The sequence below is a fragment of the Anabrus simplex genome, chromosome 3 (genome assembly GCF_040414725.1).
Source record: "Anabrus simplex isolate iqAnaSimp1 chromosome 3, ASM4041472v1, whole genome shotgun sequence".
Classification (NCBI taxonomy): Eukaryota; Metazoa; Arthropoda; class Insecta; order Orthoptera; family Tettigoniidae; genus Anabrus; species Anabrus simplex.
Window position 1 is genome coordinate 355,105,798 of NC_090267.1, and position 13,331 is coordinate 355,119,128.

Below are 13,331 nucleotides of genomic sequence, written 5' to 3' on the forward strand. Positions count from 1 at the left end.
CTTTTCTATTTCAGTTTCTATTATGAGTCTGAAAATATTTTTTTTCCAATTATTATACTTCTTCTTTTGCCTGACATATAAACATAGGCCTTTTCCAATTGATCTTTGGTACCCATTCCTCCACAACTGTGATTCCTGTCCTCCTCCTGAAAGGATGGTTGCCTAGTTGTACTTCCTCTTAAAATGATAATAACCACCATCACCCCCTCCTCCTGATTTAATTATGGATTCGGTCCCATAAGCTGACCCCTAGCATAGCCCACTCCATTGCTCACTGGCAGACTCTGAGTCTGTTACCATTTTTTTTTGTGATGAAAGTAGTGTCCAGTCTACAGATTGTGACAGATAGGAGGCGCCTGAGGCTCAAAGGGATTTTTGAGTCTCGGAGCATGTAGCTGAATTTGCTGATGGCCATCAAATTCAAGCCTATTCTTCTGGTGATCTCGGCTATATGGTTGCCCCACCCAAGTTTGATGATGTGCCCCACATTCACATACTTGTCAACTTTCTCGATGAAGTTACTGTCAATCTAGTCTGAATGTTGTTTGGGCTAATCATCTTAGTTTTCTGCAGGTTCATTTTCAGTCCTATGACATGGAAGGCTTTTTGAATTACTTGCAGTAGTGTTTTAAGTTCATCAGCATCGCTACTGAAGAGGACAATATCATTACTACAGGAACATATCGTATTTACTCAATTAATTTTCCCTCCCTGATTTTTATAACAAAAATTTGGAAAAAAGATAATAGTTGCATACTTTCCCCCCCTTGTTTTATCTACTGTTTCCACTAGTTCATGATTCATGCCAATGTACACAAATTGGGAACTAGTTTGGAAATTCCAGTTCATGTTTCCCATGCACTGGGGCCAGAACACACCAGTGACTGCTGGCCATAACTCGCCCTTGTTATCAGCTGTGACTCGCATGCATACAGCAATCTCTTTCAACAGTGTTCTTACATGTGTATTGTTGTGCGAAGTGTTTGTTAGTGATGTGATGGGAAAGGAAAAATAGTAGTTACAATGACCGAGCTCGATAGCTGCAGTCGCTTAAGTGCGGCCAGTATCCAGTAATCGGGAGATCGTGGGTTCGAGCCCCACTGTCGGCAGCCCTGAAGATGGTTTTCCGTGGTTTCCCATTTTCACACCAGGCAAATGCCGGGGCTGTACCTTAATTAAGGCCACGGCCGCTTCCTTCCACTTCCTAGGCCTTTCCCATCCCATCGTCGCCATAAGACATATCTGTGTCGGCGCGACGTAAAACAAATAGCAAAAAAAAAAAAAAAAAAAAAAAAGGTAGTTACAATGCACAATTTAAATTGTCTGTAATAGAAATTGCCAAAAATAATGGCAATCGTGCTGCATCTCACAAATTTTCTGTAGCACCATCACATGTGAGTTAATGGTGGAAGTAGAAAGAACAATTACAGTGTATCAAGAAAGCAACTTTATCATTTCGGGGACCAAAAACCAAGAAACCACCAGAAATTGAAAAAGAAGCTGTTTCTTACATAAATCAATTGAGAAACAATGGCTTTTCAGTTTCCCACGAGATGCTCCAGTTAAAGGTTGCAGAAGTAGCAAAAACCTTGAAAATTCCTGATTTTAAAATAAGCAGAGGGTGGTTTTGTCAGTTCACGAAGGACATCTCTATGCCAGCAACTTCCGAAGGACCGCAGTGAAAAATTTGGGCAGTTTCATAGATTTGTAATTAGGAAGCAGTGCTAGTACAATTACCTACTATTGCAAATCAAACTCTGATTTTCTTTGATATGCCAAGAAACATTACAATTACTGAAAAGGGAGCATCCAGTGTAGTAATGAGGACTACTGCGATAGAGAAGCTTCGCTGTACAGTTATGCTGGCTGTTACTGCGGACAGGCAAAAACTTCCTCCCTATGTAATTTTCAAGTGAAAAACAATTCCTATAAGAAAATTTCCTTCCAGTGTGCACATTCGTGTCTAGGAAAAAGAATGGATGGTGGCGGATCTCATGAAGGATTGGTTGCGTGTTGTGTGGGGAAGACTATCTGGCCATGTCTCAAACCACATGGTTTTGGACAGTTTTTGTGGCCATCTTGCTGATGATGTTCATCAAGAAATGGTCAACCAGAAGACTGATGCTGCAATAATTCCTGGTGGCTTGACGTCAGCCTTGCAGCCTCCTGATGTGAGCATCAACAAGCCATTCAAAGACAATGTGCGGTGGGTATATTATGAAAGGATGGCGGGAGGTTCTCATACTCTGACACCTACCGGGGAGATCAAGAGGTCTTCACTAGAATTAATACGTGAGTGGATTGTTTGTGTGTGGTGACTGATTTCACAAGACATTATTGTGAAAATTTTCAAGAAAACTGGCATTTCCAACGAACTAGATGGAACTGAAGATGACTGCATCTTGGCGATGGAAGAGAATGGGAGCAATTCATCAACGACGACTTTGGAAGAAAGTGACGATGAATGACATGGTAAGTCTATTTCTTTGAAGTGAAATACATATTAGCATAGGCAATTTTACACTAATACAGCAGGCCTATTCTAATTTATTTCAGGTATCTGGCTCGTATCTTCAGCAAATTCTAATGTGACAGTAAAAGACGACGATTTCTGTATAGTTATTGCTAGGGAACATATTATTGCCTTCGATTTTTTATTAAAATGAATTGTTATACATATTTTTTATTATTTTGTTCTAATTTAGGCCTAAATAAATTTTGTAACTTTAGTAGGATAAATATGTTTGATTTTTCATTTTCATTTTTAATTTAGATTCGCATGATTTTCCCTCCCAATTTTTGAGGTTGAAAAAAGTAAAAAATTAGGAGGGGGGGGAATTGTGCGAGTAAATACAGTAATAACAATGCCTGAGTTGCCTTTTATTCTATATACAGTACATATTATATAATTGCTAATATGAACAGTTGAAATTTGTACAATAAATACCATTTACTGCTAAACTTTCCATCTTATTTAATTCCTTATTCAGTTCCTTGTAAGTAAAAATCATAGCAATTTAATTTCAGGTAGCTCTCCTAAAAATTCATTATTTGAACTAGGTTCTGCTTATTACAGCTTCTAAATCAGATGAAAGAATGAACACACTCAAGATAACCAGAATGCTGCTGGTAATTTCAGTGACATATTTTGTGCTTCTACTACCAGCTGGTGTAACTGGATGCCTTGAACTTTACTGGAGAACTACCTCAGAGAAGCAACATAGTAATACAGAAGAAAGCCATGTTAAATGGTGAGTATTGGTAATCAATACACTTAATATTGTAATACATTAATTTGAAGACTGTATTGACTATTACAAGAAACAGACCAACTGAGATCGATAGCTGCAGTCGCTTAAGTGCGGCCAGTATCCAGTATTCGCGAGATAGTAGGTTCGAACCCCACTCTTGGCAGCCCTAGAGATGGTTTTCCATGGTTTCCCATTTTCACACCAGGCGAATGCTGGAGCTGTACCTTAATTAAGGCCACGGCCACTTCCTTCCCACTCCTAACCCTTTCCTGTCCCATTATCGCCATAAGACATATCTGTGTTGGTGCAACGTAAAGCAACTAGAAAAAAAAAAAAAAAAAAAAAAAGACCAAAATTTTCAGTTGGAAATATAATTCATTACTCCAGGGTGAGGGTGGTTCTGGAATCAAGCTGCATTTTGGCTGATATGGCACAAATAGTTGGTGGTAATTATAGTTTTAAGATGAAATACAACTGGACGATCATCCTCTATTAATACTAATCAGAGGGAAAAGGGAAGAGGGAAGAGGGAATACTCACTAGGCCTCGCAAACCTAATGCTGCCTGGGTTGGAAGAGAGGAAGAATTGATTGATCAAACACCAATGATCTGCAGTTAGGACTGTCACCTAAGTGGCAGATTCCCTATCAGTTGTTTACCTAGTCATTTCTTAAATGTTTTCAAAAAAATTGGGAGGTCGGATAGGAAAGGTTAAAGTAATGAGACTGGAACAAGTATGTGGAAGCAATGCCAGACTCAACTAGGAGACCTGTTGTCACCAACCCACACTCCCAAATTGAGAGCCCACAGGGGTGCCCCTCTTAGTCACCTCTCATGACAGGCAGGGGAGAGAATCCTACAATGTGGGAGAAGGCAACCTTCAACTTTGCTCTCACACAATATAATCGCCTAGAGACTGCTCAGATGCAGAGCATTTATTTCTTCTCCTTTCATGACCAAGAATGGCAAGAGTTTATCTATAAACCACTTCCTTAGGCCTTAAAATCCTAATGATTCCTTCCGAATTAATTTTGTACTATTTAATAAAATTGTACTTCTTGTATTGTTATTTCATTTTCTATGCACACATCCTATTCCTAGAAATGCCTGCACTTGAGGCTAGCATGAGGTGCATGAGCAGTTAGATGCAGGGTCTGTGGTACACTATCAGAGTGGGCCATTTAGACACTCTTTTGTCTAATCCAGGTGCACTCATTTTTGCCAGTAGTCTCCCATGATCTACTCTTTCAAATGCTTTACTGTAGATAGGTCAGTCACGATACAGTCCATGTGACCTCCTGAATCTAATATATCTGCTATATTTTGCCGGATTCCTGCAAATTGATCTTCAGTGGAATAATGTTTCTTAAACTTGAACTGCCTTCTATCAAACCAGTTATTAATTTTGCAAACATGTCTTATATAATCAGGAAGGATGCTTTCCCAAAGCTTACATGCAATGCATGTCAAACTGACTGGCCTGTCATTTTTGGCTTACCGGGCAAATTGGCTATGCGGTTAGAGGCGCGTGGCTGTGAGCTTGCATCCAGGAGATAGTGGGTTCGAATTGTCGGTAGCCCTGAAGATGGTTTTCCATGGTTTCCCATTTTCACACCATGGCCACTTCCTTCAAACTCTTAGGCCTTTCATATCCCATCATCGCCATAAGACCTATCGTGCTGGTGCGATGTAAAGCTAGTTTCAAAAAAAAAATTGGCTTTGTGTTTCTAACCATTTCCTTTTGTAGTGGGACTTGGGGCATTAATGAAACAATTATAAAAGAATAACATTAGGACATTTAATAAAATTGAGTCATTAAAACCATCTCATGAAATCAAAATTAAACAAGGTAAAATACACGGAAACGAACAGTAGGATGTGGTCAGCATGTGACAAACCAAAAATCGAACACAAGGACGATGAAACAACTGATGGCACAACACTGCAAACACTCAGTTTTGATTGCCAGTACTACCAAAAGAGAGACAAGAGGCCATCCCAGAGCGAAATCATGCCAACTACTTAGGGTAGGCCTTGATCAAAGCACAAGATACAGAATTGGGAAGCGATGGAATCTGGACAGAACCAAGGGTCAAAAAGGAACCTCAACAGAGGGTGGATAGAGCAATTCATGTGAAATACTATGAAACACTAAATAGTTTTAACCACATTAAAAATTTAATAAGTAAGAATATTAAAAAAAGGAGAGTAACACCCGTAAATAATTCATAAAATTTTAAAAGCAATGAAATTTAACTAAATAGATTAAATAAATAATAGAAGATATCAATACATTCACTAAAACCATTCTAAATCACAAACCATTTAATTTTTTAAATAATACTTTTTTTTTGCACATGAACTGTAGTTCCCTTTTTTAAAAACCTTTAATCAATGGTCATATGACTGTACTAGTTTGAGAGCTCTCAACTAACCTTTCTTTCAAAGGATGGGATACCCGTTTTAGTAGACAACATTTTTCTACTAGAATATTGAAGTGCAATAAAAATAACAACTCCATTTAAAGGTCACACAAGAAATAAAATAAAGAAAATAAAGCATAAGGGAAGGAGAAACATCTCAGCCAACAAATTCAAACTACCACAAATGGTCAAAGGCAAAATAGGAAACTAGAAAATTTACAAGTCAGCGACATGTCAAAACATGACATATTCACACCAAAAATAATTTCACAAAATCACATTACAAATTAAACCGAAGAAATATCATAGCGATCACATTCCTTAAATCACATCAACCCTGTTACTTAACACATTGCGGACCAGTCCCGAGAAAACTCGTGATACAGGCTCAGAATGTCGAAGTGATGCTGAATATTTAGAGTTCGATGATGAAATACATTCTAAAGGAAATGTTTCAAGTGATGACGAGTAGATATCCTTATCTTCAAGGTGTGGAACTCACGTGGCGCAGGATGAGTCTCATAATTGTGTTACGGGTGTAAATATTCTAAATATTGTAAATAATATAGTGTGTTCTGACAACTAGGTTATGGACAACAGTAAACCTAGACTAGAGGATTTTGAACATGCTCCTGATAGAAAGGTATGGCCTAATGAACCTGGAAACGTAGGACAAGTATCAGTACTTATGTTTGTGAGGACTTTTTCATTATGTAGCTGAGCAGACAAACTTATACTATGAGCAGAATTCACATTCTCATAACGTATCCCATAAAACCTAAAGTGGACTAATATCCCTAGGAGGGAAATTAAAACATTGTTTTGTGTATATTGATAGGGCAGGTTAAGAAACCATATCTGAAAGATTACTGGCCAACCGATCCCCTAATAGAAAACCATATATTTCGGAAAACTATGAGCCGAAATAGATTTCAGCAAATACTTACCTAACAGCATTTCAACTACTAATCAGGAATGCCTCCAGAATAAAACACAGTAGTCCTTCAAAGGCTAGTGAAGTTCTGGCAGTTTATTTGAATGCATGCACTCCAGTTTGGAGGTAGTTAGAAAGTGGCCGGGAACAGGGCTGTGCATGGGGTGAAGGGCACCCGGTCCGCAATGTGTTAATATGAGATACAATAAACCACAGTCATCATCAATCAGATCTTGGTTGACCACTATACCACACCATACCACACTACACAAGCATCTGAACCACAATGCTTCCCGAAAGATAATGAATTTGTAATAGTGATGCAATGCATATCTAATCATATCTTATAAATATCCATCATCTTTATACAACAATGACATAACCATTGTGAGATGGTGCAACAACATTAGCAAGAATAAAAGTTACAAGAAACAGAATAAATCTGTAACGTTAAAGCAAATACAGCTCCAAAAACACAATAGCAACCTTAATATTCTATAGAAAATAAATGAGTTAGCTACTAAGAAAATCTATTAATAACAATATAAAACCAAGAAAATTAAGTTAATTAGAACACATCCAAGAACAACAAATTTAAATTTTAAAATGACAATAATTTGCTATTAGGCCTTAGCTGTGCCTAGAACAGTCTTTAAATATAATACTATAAGAACACTTAATTATGAAGACCACACGTTTGTTTTAGTTTTAAGGCCGTCAAAGTACATACCGGATATCACCTGGAAATTTAGAGGGGAACACTTTTAAACTGCTTCAAATATAATTTCGACCAATGAATACAAAATTTGAGAGATTTTCAGTTAATACAACAGCAACTATCAACGCATCGGCTTTGTGCTGTATAGCAAATATTTCAGTCAGACATGTTTTAATTCGAGGGAACTCCTTGTGCTAACAGTCACTGTAGACGAGCTACCTCGTCCAAAGTATGAAGTTTACAAAACTTACCGATGAAGAGGACCATAAACAATCCTTTTTGGCACATTTTATAAAATAGTCTTACCACACACTCTTAGTATACAGAAAGAATTTGTATTACACTGTACTAATCAGCCACTAAGAGTAAATTAAAACCACCAACAACTTATCACGGTAAGGTGTAATAAGTAAGAGGCTTCACAGCCACTTCAGTCCCTTAACTAGGGTGGACGGTAATCATTTCCCTTAGCCATAATGGCTAGGCAGAGCGTAGCTTCAAATACAGCCATCTAGGAGATGATCAGCTGATGACTCCCAGTTCACAGAGCAGGTCCACAAGTCAACGCACATTGACAGTTGGCAAACGCACAGTGAAGTCAAGGAATAAAAACCATAGAAATTACTTCACGTAGTCCAATCAAGATATTAGATGTACCACAATTAAAAAATTGCAAACAATTGCTGTCTAGCAGTTCATGGGGTATTGTTAAATGCTACATCTTAATATCCAGACATACTAACAGTCATAGATGGCAGCAGTTATACTAATCCCCTTTAAATTAAACCACCACAAGCAGATGGAACCCTACAAGGTTGTGGATCAAAGAGCTTTTGTGGCCGAAACTTCCACCAAAGAATAATTTAGTCAACACCTACCACAGTTAATACAGTACCAATTTATTATAAAAATATTCAAGAAAATGAAATTAGGAACACTACCAGTAATATAAAAACAGAATAGAAAAACAAACCGTGATGTAATTAAGTTGCAGTCTTGCCAGTACTAATCTTAATGTATAATACTTTTAATGTGAAGCGTCCACCTTCACCAAAGAAATAAAAGTACAGGTCATAGGAAAACATGTTAAAATGAATCAGAATTACTGAGGTCAAGCTTAATGAAAAATTAACTTACAAAACTGTTAGGAAAGGCTTGCATCATGGCAAGGTGAAGATGGATGTAAGACCTCTTTACACCATTGTAAATTACAATTGATTTCTGATAGAATAATCAATGGGTAAACTCCTGCGACAAATTAAAATGTGAAATAAAACAAAACAAAATAAAGTTACATTAGGAAATTTAAGATTTGCTTGCCCCAAGAGAAGGCAAGATCTCCAATGGAGCACAGAGCTCCTGGACAACACGTCTGCCCTACATGATGCTGAAGACAAAATTCAGACACCCTGTGACGCACTTCCCAAAGGTAGTCCACACCAGATGGTGCAACCGGAAGCGGCACAGCAAAATTAATGACCAATGACAGTAGATATAATGGACAGTTCGGCGGCCGCCTCCGCCTCCGACCCTCCGCAGAGGGCTCCACCGCCACCTCCTGGGGGGCCTCCTCAGGGGCCTCTTCCACTGCCACATCCGGGGGCCCTTTTCAGGGGCCTCTTCCACCGTCACCTCCAGGGGCCCTCCTCAGAGGCCTCTTCCTCCTCCCGCAGGAAATTTGAATTTTGGTGTGAGATTTGAATTGGTAAACAAAGCCACGTGCTTTTTGACAGCTGTCATCGACAACAACCCATCGCTAACCTCACTGCTGCTATCTTGACGGGCCTAAACCTCATTGCTGCCAACTAAACCTCACTAGCTCGAGATTTGAATTGGTAAAGAAAGCCACATGCTTTTTGACAGCCACGGGCTTTTTTGACAGCTATCATCGACAACAATGCATCGCTAACCTCAGTGCTGCTATCTTGATGGGCCTAACCCTCAGTGCTGCCAACTAAACCTTACTAGCGCGAGATTTGAATTGGTAAACAAAACCACGTGCTTTTTTGACAGCTATCATCCGCCATCTTGCATCGCAAACCTCAGTGCTGCACTCTTTAGCTACTTACCTTTGAAATGTGGTGGCGGCAATTTGAAAAATTCCACGTGCTCTTGTTTGGAAACAAACCCACATGCTGTTTTGACAGCTGTCATCTGCCATCTTTAATCAACAGAGCACCGTGCTGCTATCTTTATTGTAGTAGCGGGCAATTTAAAAAAAATTTCATCAGCTGTCATCCGACATTTTTATTCAACAGAGCACCGTGTTGCTATCTTTATCGTAGTAGCGGGCAATTTGAAAAATTCCGCCAGCTGTCATCTGCCATCTTGCATCGCAAACCTTAGTGCTGCTATCTTTAGCTACTACCTTTGAAATATGGTGGCAGATAATTTTAAAAATTCTACAGCAGCCATCTCTCGATGCTCATTGCACAAGATGGCGGCTATACATGACCCCTTATGAGACACCTTAAGGGTGCTTGCGCAAGATGGCAGCTGCTCTTATGAGACGGTTTAAGGGTGCATGCACAAGATGGCGACTGAGATGCCTTAAGGGTGCTTGTGCAAGATGGCTGCTGCTCTTATCATGAAAGCTAGCTTAGAGTCTAACGTGCCGTACCGGTTTGATTAATTAAATTTGGGGCTTAAATGCATAATGTTAAATATCACGAAAACGGTGCATCGTAGAGCAAAACGGACAAAATTTTTCTGCCATATACATAGGTTCAAAGTATGAGGAACATGATAGCATAAGAAAAACATAGTCTAATGATGAGATCAACAGTTTGGTTCTTACTTAGGCCCTTTGGCATTTACTCTGTTTTAGCTTGTATTGAAGCAAGTTTTTGTAACATGAGCAGGTCTAGCTATGGTAGAGAGTATAACATGCTCTGCTGGTTCGATTCATTAAATTTGGGGCTTAAATGAAAAATGTTAAATATCTCGAAAACGATATGTCGTAGATAAAACGGACAAAATTTTTCTGCTAAATACCCAGGTTCACAGTATCAGGAGCATGATAGCATAAGAAAAAAGTAGTCTAATGATGAGATCAATGCTTCGGTTCCTACTTAGGCCCTTTGACATTGACAGCTATCTAATTCTACAAGATGGCAGCTGCTCTTATGAGACAGCTTAAGGGTGCTTGCACAAGATGGCTGCTTCTCTTATGAGATGCCCTAGGGATGCTTGCGCAAGATGGCAGACACAAAATGGTGACTATACATAGCTCCTTATGAGACGGCTTAAGAGCGCTTGTACAAGATGGCTGCTATACATAGGCTCTTATGAGATGCCCTAGGGATGCTTGTGCAAGATGGCAGCGACAAGATGGTGACTATACACAGCTCCTTATGATATGGCCTAGAGGTGCTCGCACAAGATGGTGGCGGCTCTTATGAAGAAAGCTAGCTTAGAGGCTATTGTGCAAGATGGCAGCTGCTGTTATGCATGTGGTAGAGGGCAATTTGAAATGCTATGTGCGCGGCCATCTTTAATCAACAGAGCACCGTGCTGCCATCTTGAACTACTACCTTTGAAATGTGGTGGCGGTAATTTGAAAAATTCTATGTGGTTTTAATAGCTGTCTACCACCATCTGTAAACAACAATGCATCATGCTGCTATCTTTATGACACTAAACCTCATCCTTATACATGTGGTGGTGGGTTATTTAAATTCCATGTGCTTTTTTCACAGCTCCCTTAATCAACAGAGCATAGTGCTGCTATCTTTACAGCACTAAACCTCATACCTTTGAAATCTGGTAGTGGGTAATTTAAAAAATTCTACGTGCTTTTTTGACAGCTGTCATCTTTAAACAATGGCGGCTATACATAGGCTGTTAAGGCCTTATTATTCTCCTCCTCCTCTACCTCCTCCTTGTCCTCCTCTGCCTCCTATGTCAAGGTATAGCTTTATCAAACAAGTTTAAACCTGTATCGCGAAAGCAAGAGTGTGCAGCGATAACATCATTGTGCAGGTTTAGACTTGCAGATCACAAAAAAAACATAACAAGACTAGAATTAAACACTGTACTCGATGTTGTTAACCTCAACATGTGATCAGAACATTGATTGATGTGTTCAGAACACTACATAAGTGATTAAGACTAGAATCAAACACTGTACTCGATGTTGTTAACTTCAACATGTGATCAGAACATTGTTTGATGTGTTCAGAGCAAAAGTACAATTTCAATGATTTGCCTAGTGTAAAAATCAAAAACTATGGAAACACACTGTTCACATATCGCGTAGCTAACTCGCTTAGTAAACGATATAGCAAAAGTACAACTACAAATGATTTACCTTCTATCATTTGCCTTGTGCGAAAATAAAAAACTACAGAAAAAACTATACTGCATAGCCAACTCGCTCGGTAAACGATAATCTGATTTAGTTACAATAGAAAAAACATAGATTCAAACCCTGTTCTATTATCGCAAATACAGAGAGTAGAATTAAACAGAACGATTGGTGCTATAAGAAATACTTTGGTTACATTTAAGTCCCTAGCAGTCGAACAAGTTATCGCATAAACATGAAATATCAGTCAATCTGTTGGCATGGGTTACAAGCATGTAACTTACGCGGAAAGTAACAATTAAACAGAATGCCTAGTGCTATAAGAAATACGCTGCTTACATTTAACAAGTTATCGCATAAACATGTGACATGAAATATCCGTTCGGAAACATATGATTTCAATCTGTTGGCGTGGGTTACAAGCATGTAGCTTGTGCAGGCAAGGACTACTATGCAAAATGCTGAACCGAAAAAATAATCGTGATAGGGAATGGAACCCAGGGGTTACGTCTTATCATAAGGGCAAAAGGACTCTTCCTCTACCTTCTCCTCCTCTTCCTCCTAGGGCTAATGGGCTAAAGGGCTCCTCTACCACCTCACTACACCCTCCTCCTCCCGGAAGGAGTTAGCTGAAGTTGGTACATTAGTTACATTAGGAAATTTAAGATTTTTTTTACCCTAAGAGAAGGCAAGATCTCCAATGGAGCACAGAGCTCCTGGACAACACGTCTGCTCTACATGACGCTGAAGACACAATTCAGACACTCTGCGACACACTTCCCAAAGGTAGCCCACACTAGATGGTGCAACCAAAAGCGGCACAGCAAAATTAATGACTAATAACCATACAGGAGTTACCTTTCAATTTATTTTAAACCAATCAAATTTAAATGTTTAATTAGATGCTTGTTAGGAAACATCTTGAAGCTTGTATCTTGTGCAAGTCCCAGAAAAATCGGCAGGTGCAGTAAAGGATGTCCCACAAATTTATACAATTTTAAATGATCCAAAATTTACTTGAACTAGGTCAAATATATTAGCACATGTCACACCTTTATACACAAGGGCCACTATAGCAACTCTCTATTCATTTGGTATAGCTCATTTATACAAACAGTAATCAAGTAAGTACTTCAAATACAGTACTATATCCCAATCCATTGTCTTTAGTATATCCTCAGAAATCTTATCAATTCCAGCTGCTTTTCTAGTTTCCAGCTTTTGTATCTTATTGTAAATATCTTTATTATCATATGTAAATTTCAATACTTCATTAGTATTAGTCACCTCTATCTGGACATTTTCCTTATAACCAACAATCTTTACATACTGCTGACTGTACTTCTGCATTCTGTAGATACTCACATACGCATTCTCCTCATTCATTAATGATTCCTGGAAATGTCCTTCTTGGACCCTGTTTCTGCCTTAAAGTACCTATAAATACCCTTTCATTTTTCACTGAAATTTGTATGACTGCCAATTATGCTTGCCATCATGTTATCCTTAGCTGACTTCTTTGCTAGATTCAATTTTCTAGTATGTTCCTTCAGTACTAAAATATTTTTATAAATTTACAAGTTCTCAAGTGCTATCTCGAAATATGGTGACATATTTAACACTCAAAACATCACAAGTTTTTGAGTGCTGCCTATTATCACTGATCTAAGATTTCAAGTTTTGGCTTGATTTAAACACA

General features: G+C 38.7%; 1 protein-coding gene across 8 annotated transcripts in view; it reads left to right on the forward strand.

The window, feature by feature from the left end:
- Window positions 1–13,331, forward strand: part of LOC136866367 (cysteinyl leukotriene receptor 2) — a 244,753-nt gene that overhangs the window by 192,848 nt on the left and 38,574 nt on the right. For all 8 annotated transcript variants that reach the window (XM_067143243.2, XM_067143244.2, XM_067143246.2 and 5 more), the window contains exon 7: window positions 3,077–3,251. In XM_067143243.2, the coding sequence (XP_066999344.2) occupies window positions 3,077–3,251 (175 nt within the window). The remainder of the gene's footprint in view (window positions 1–3,076; window positions 3,252–13,331) is intronic.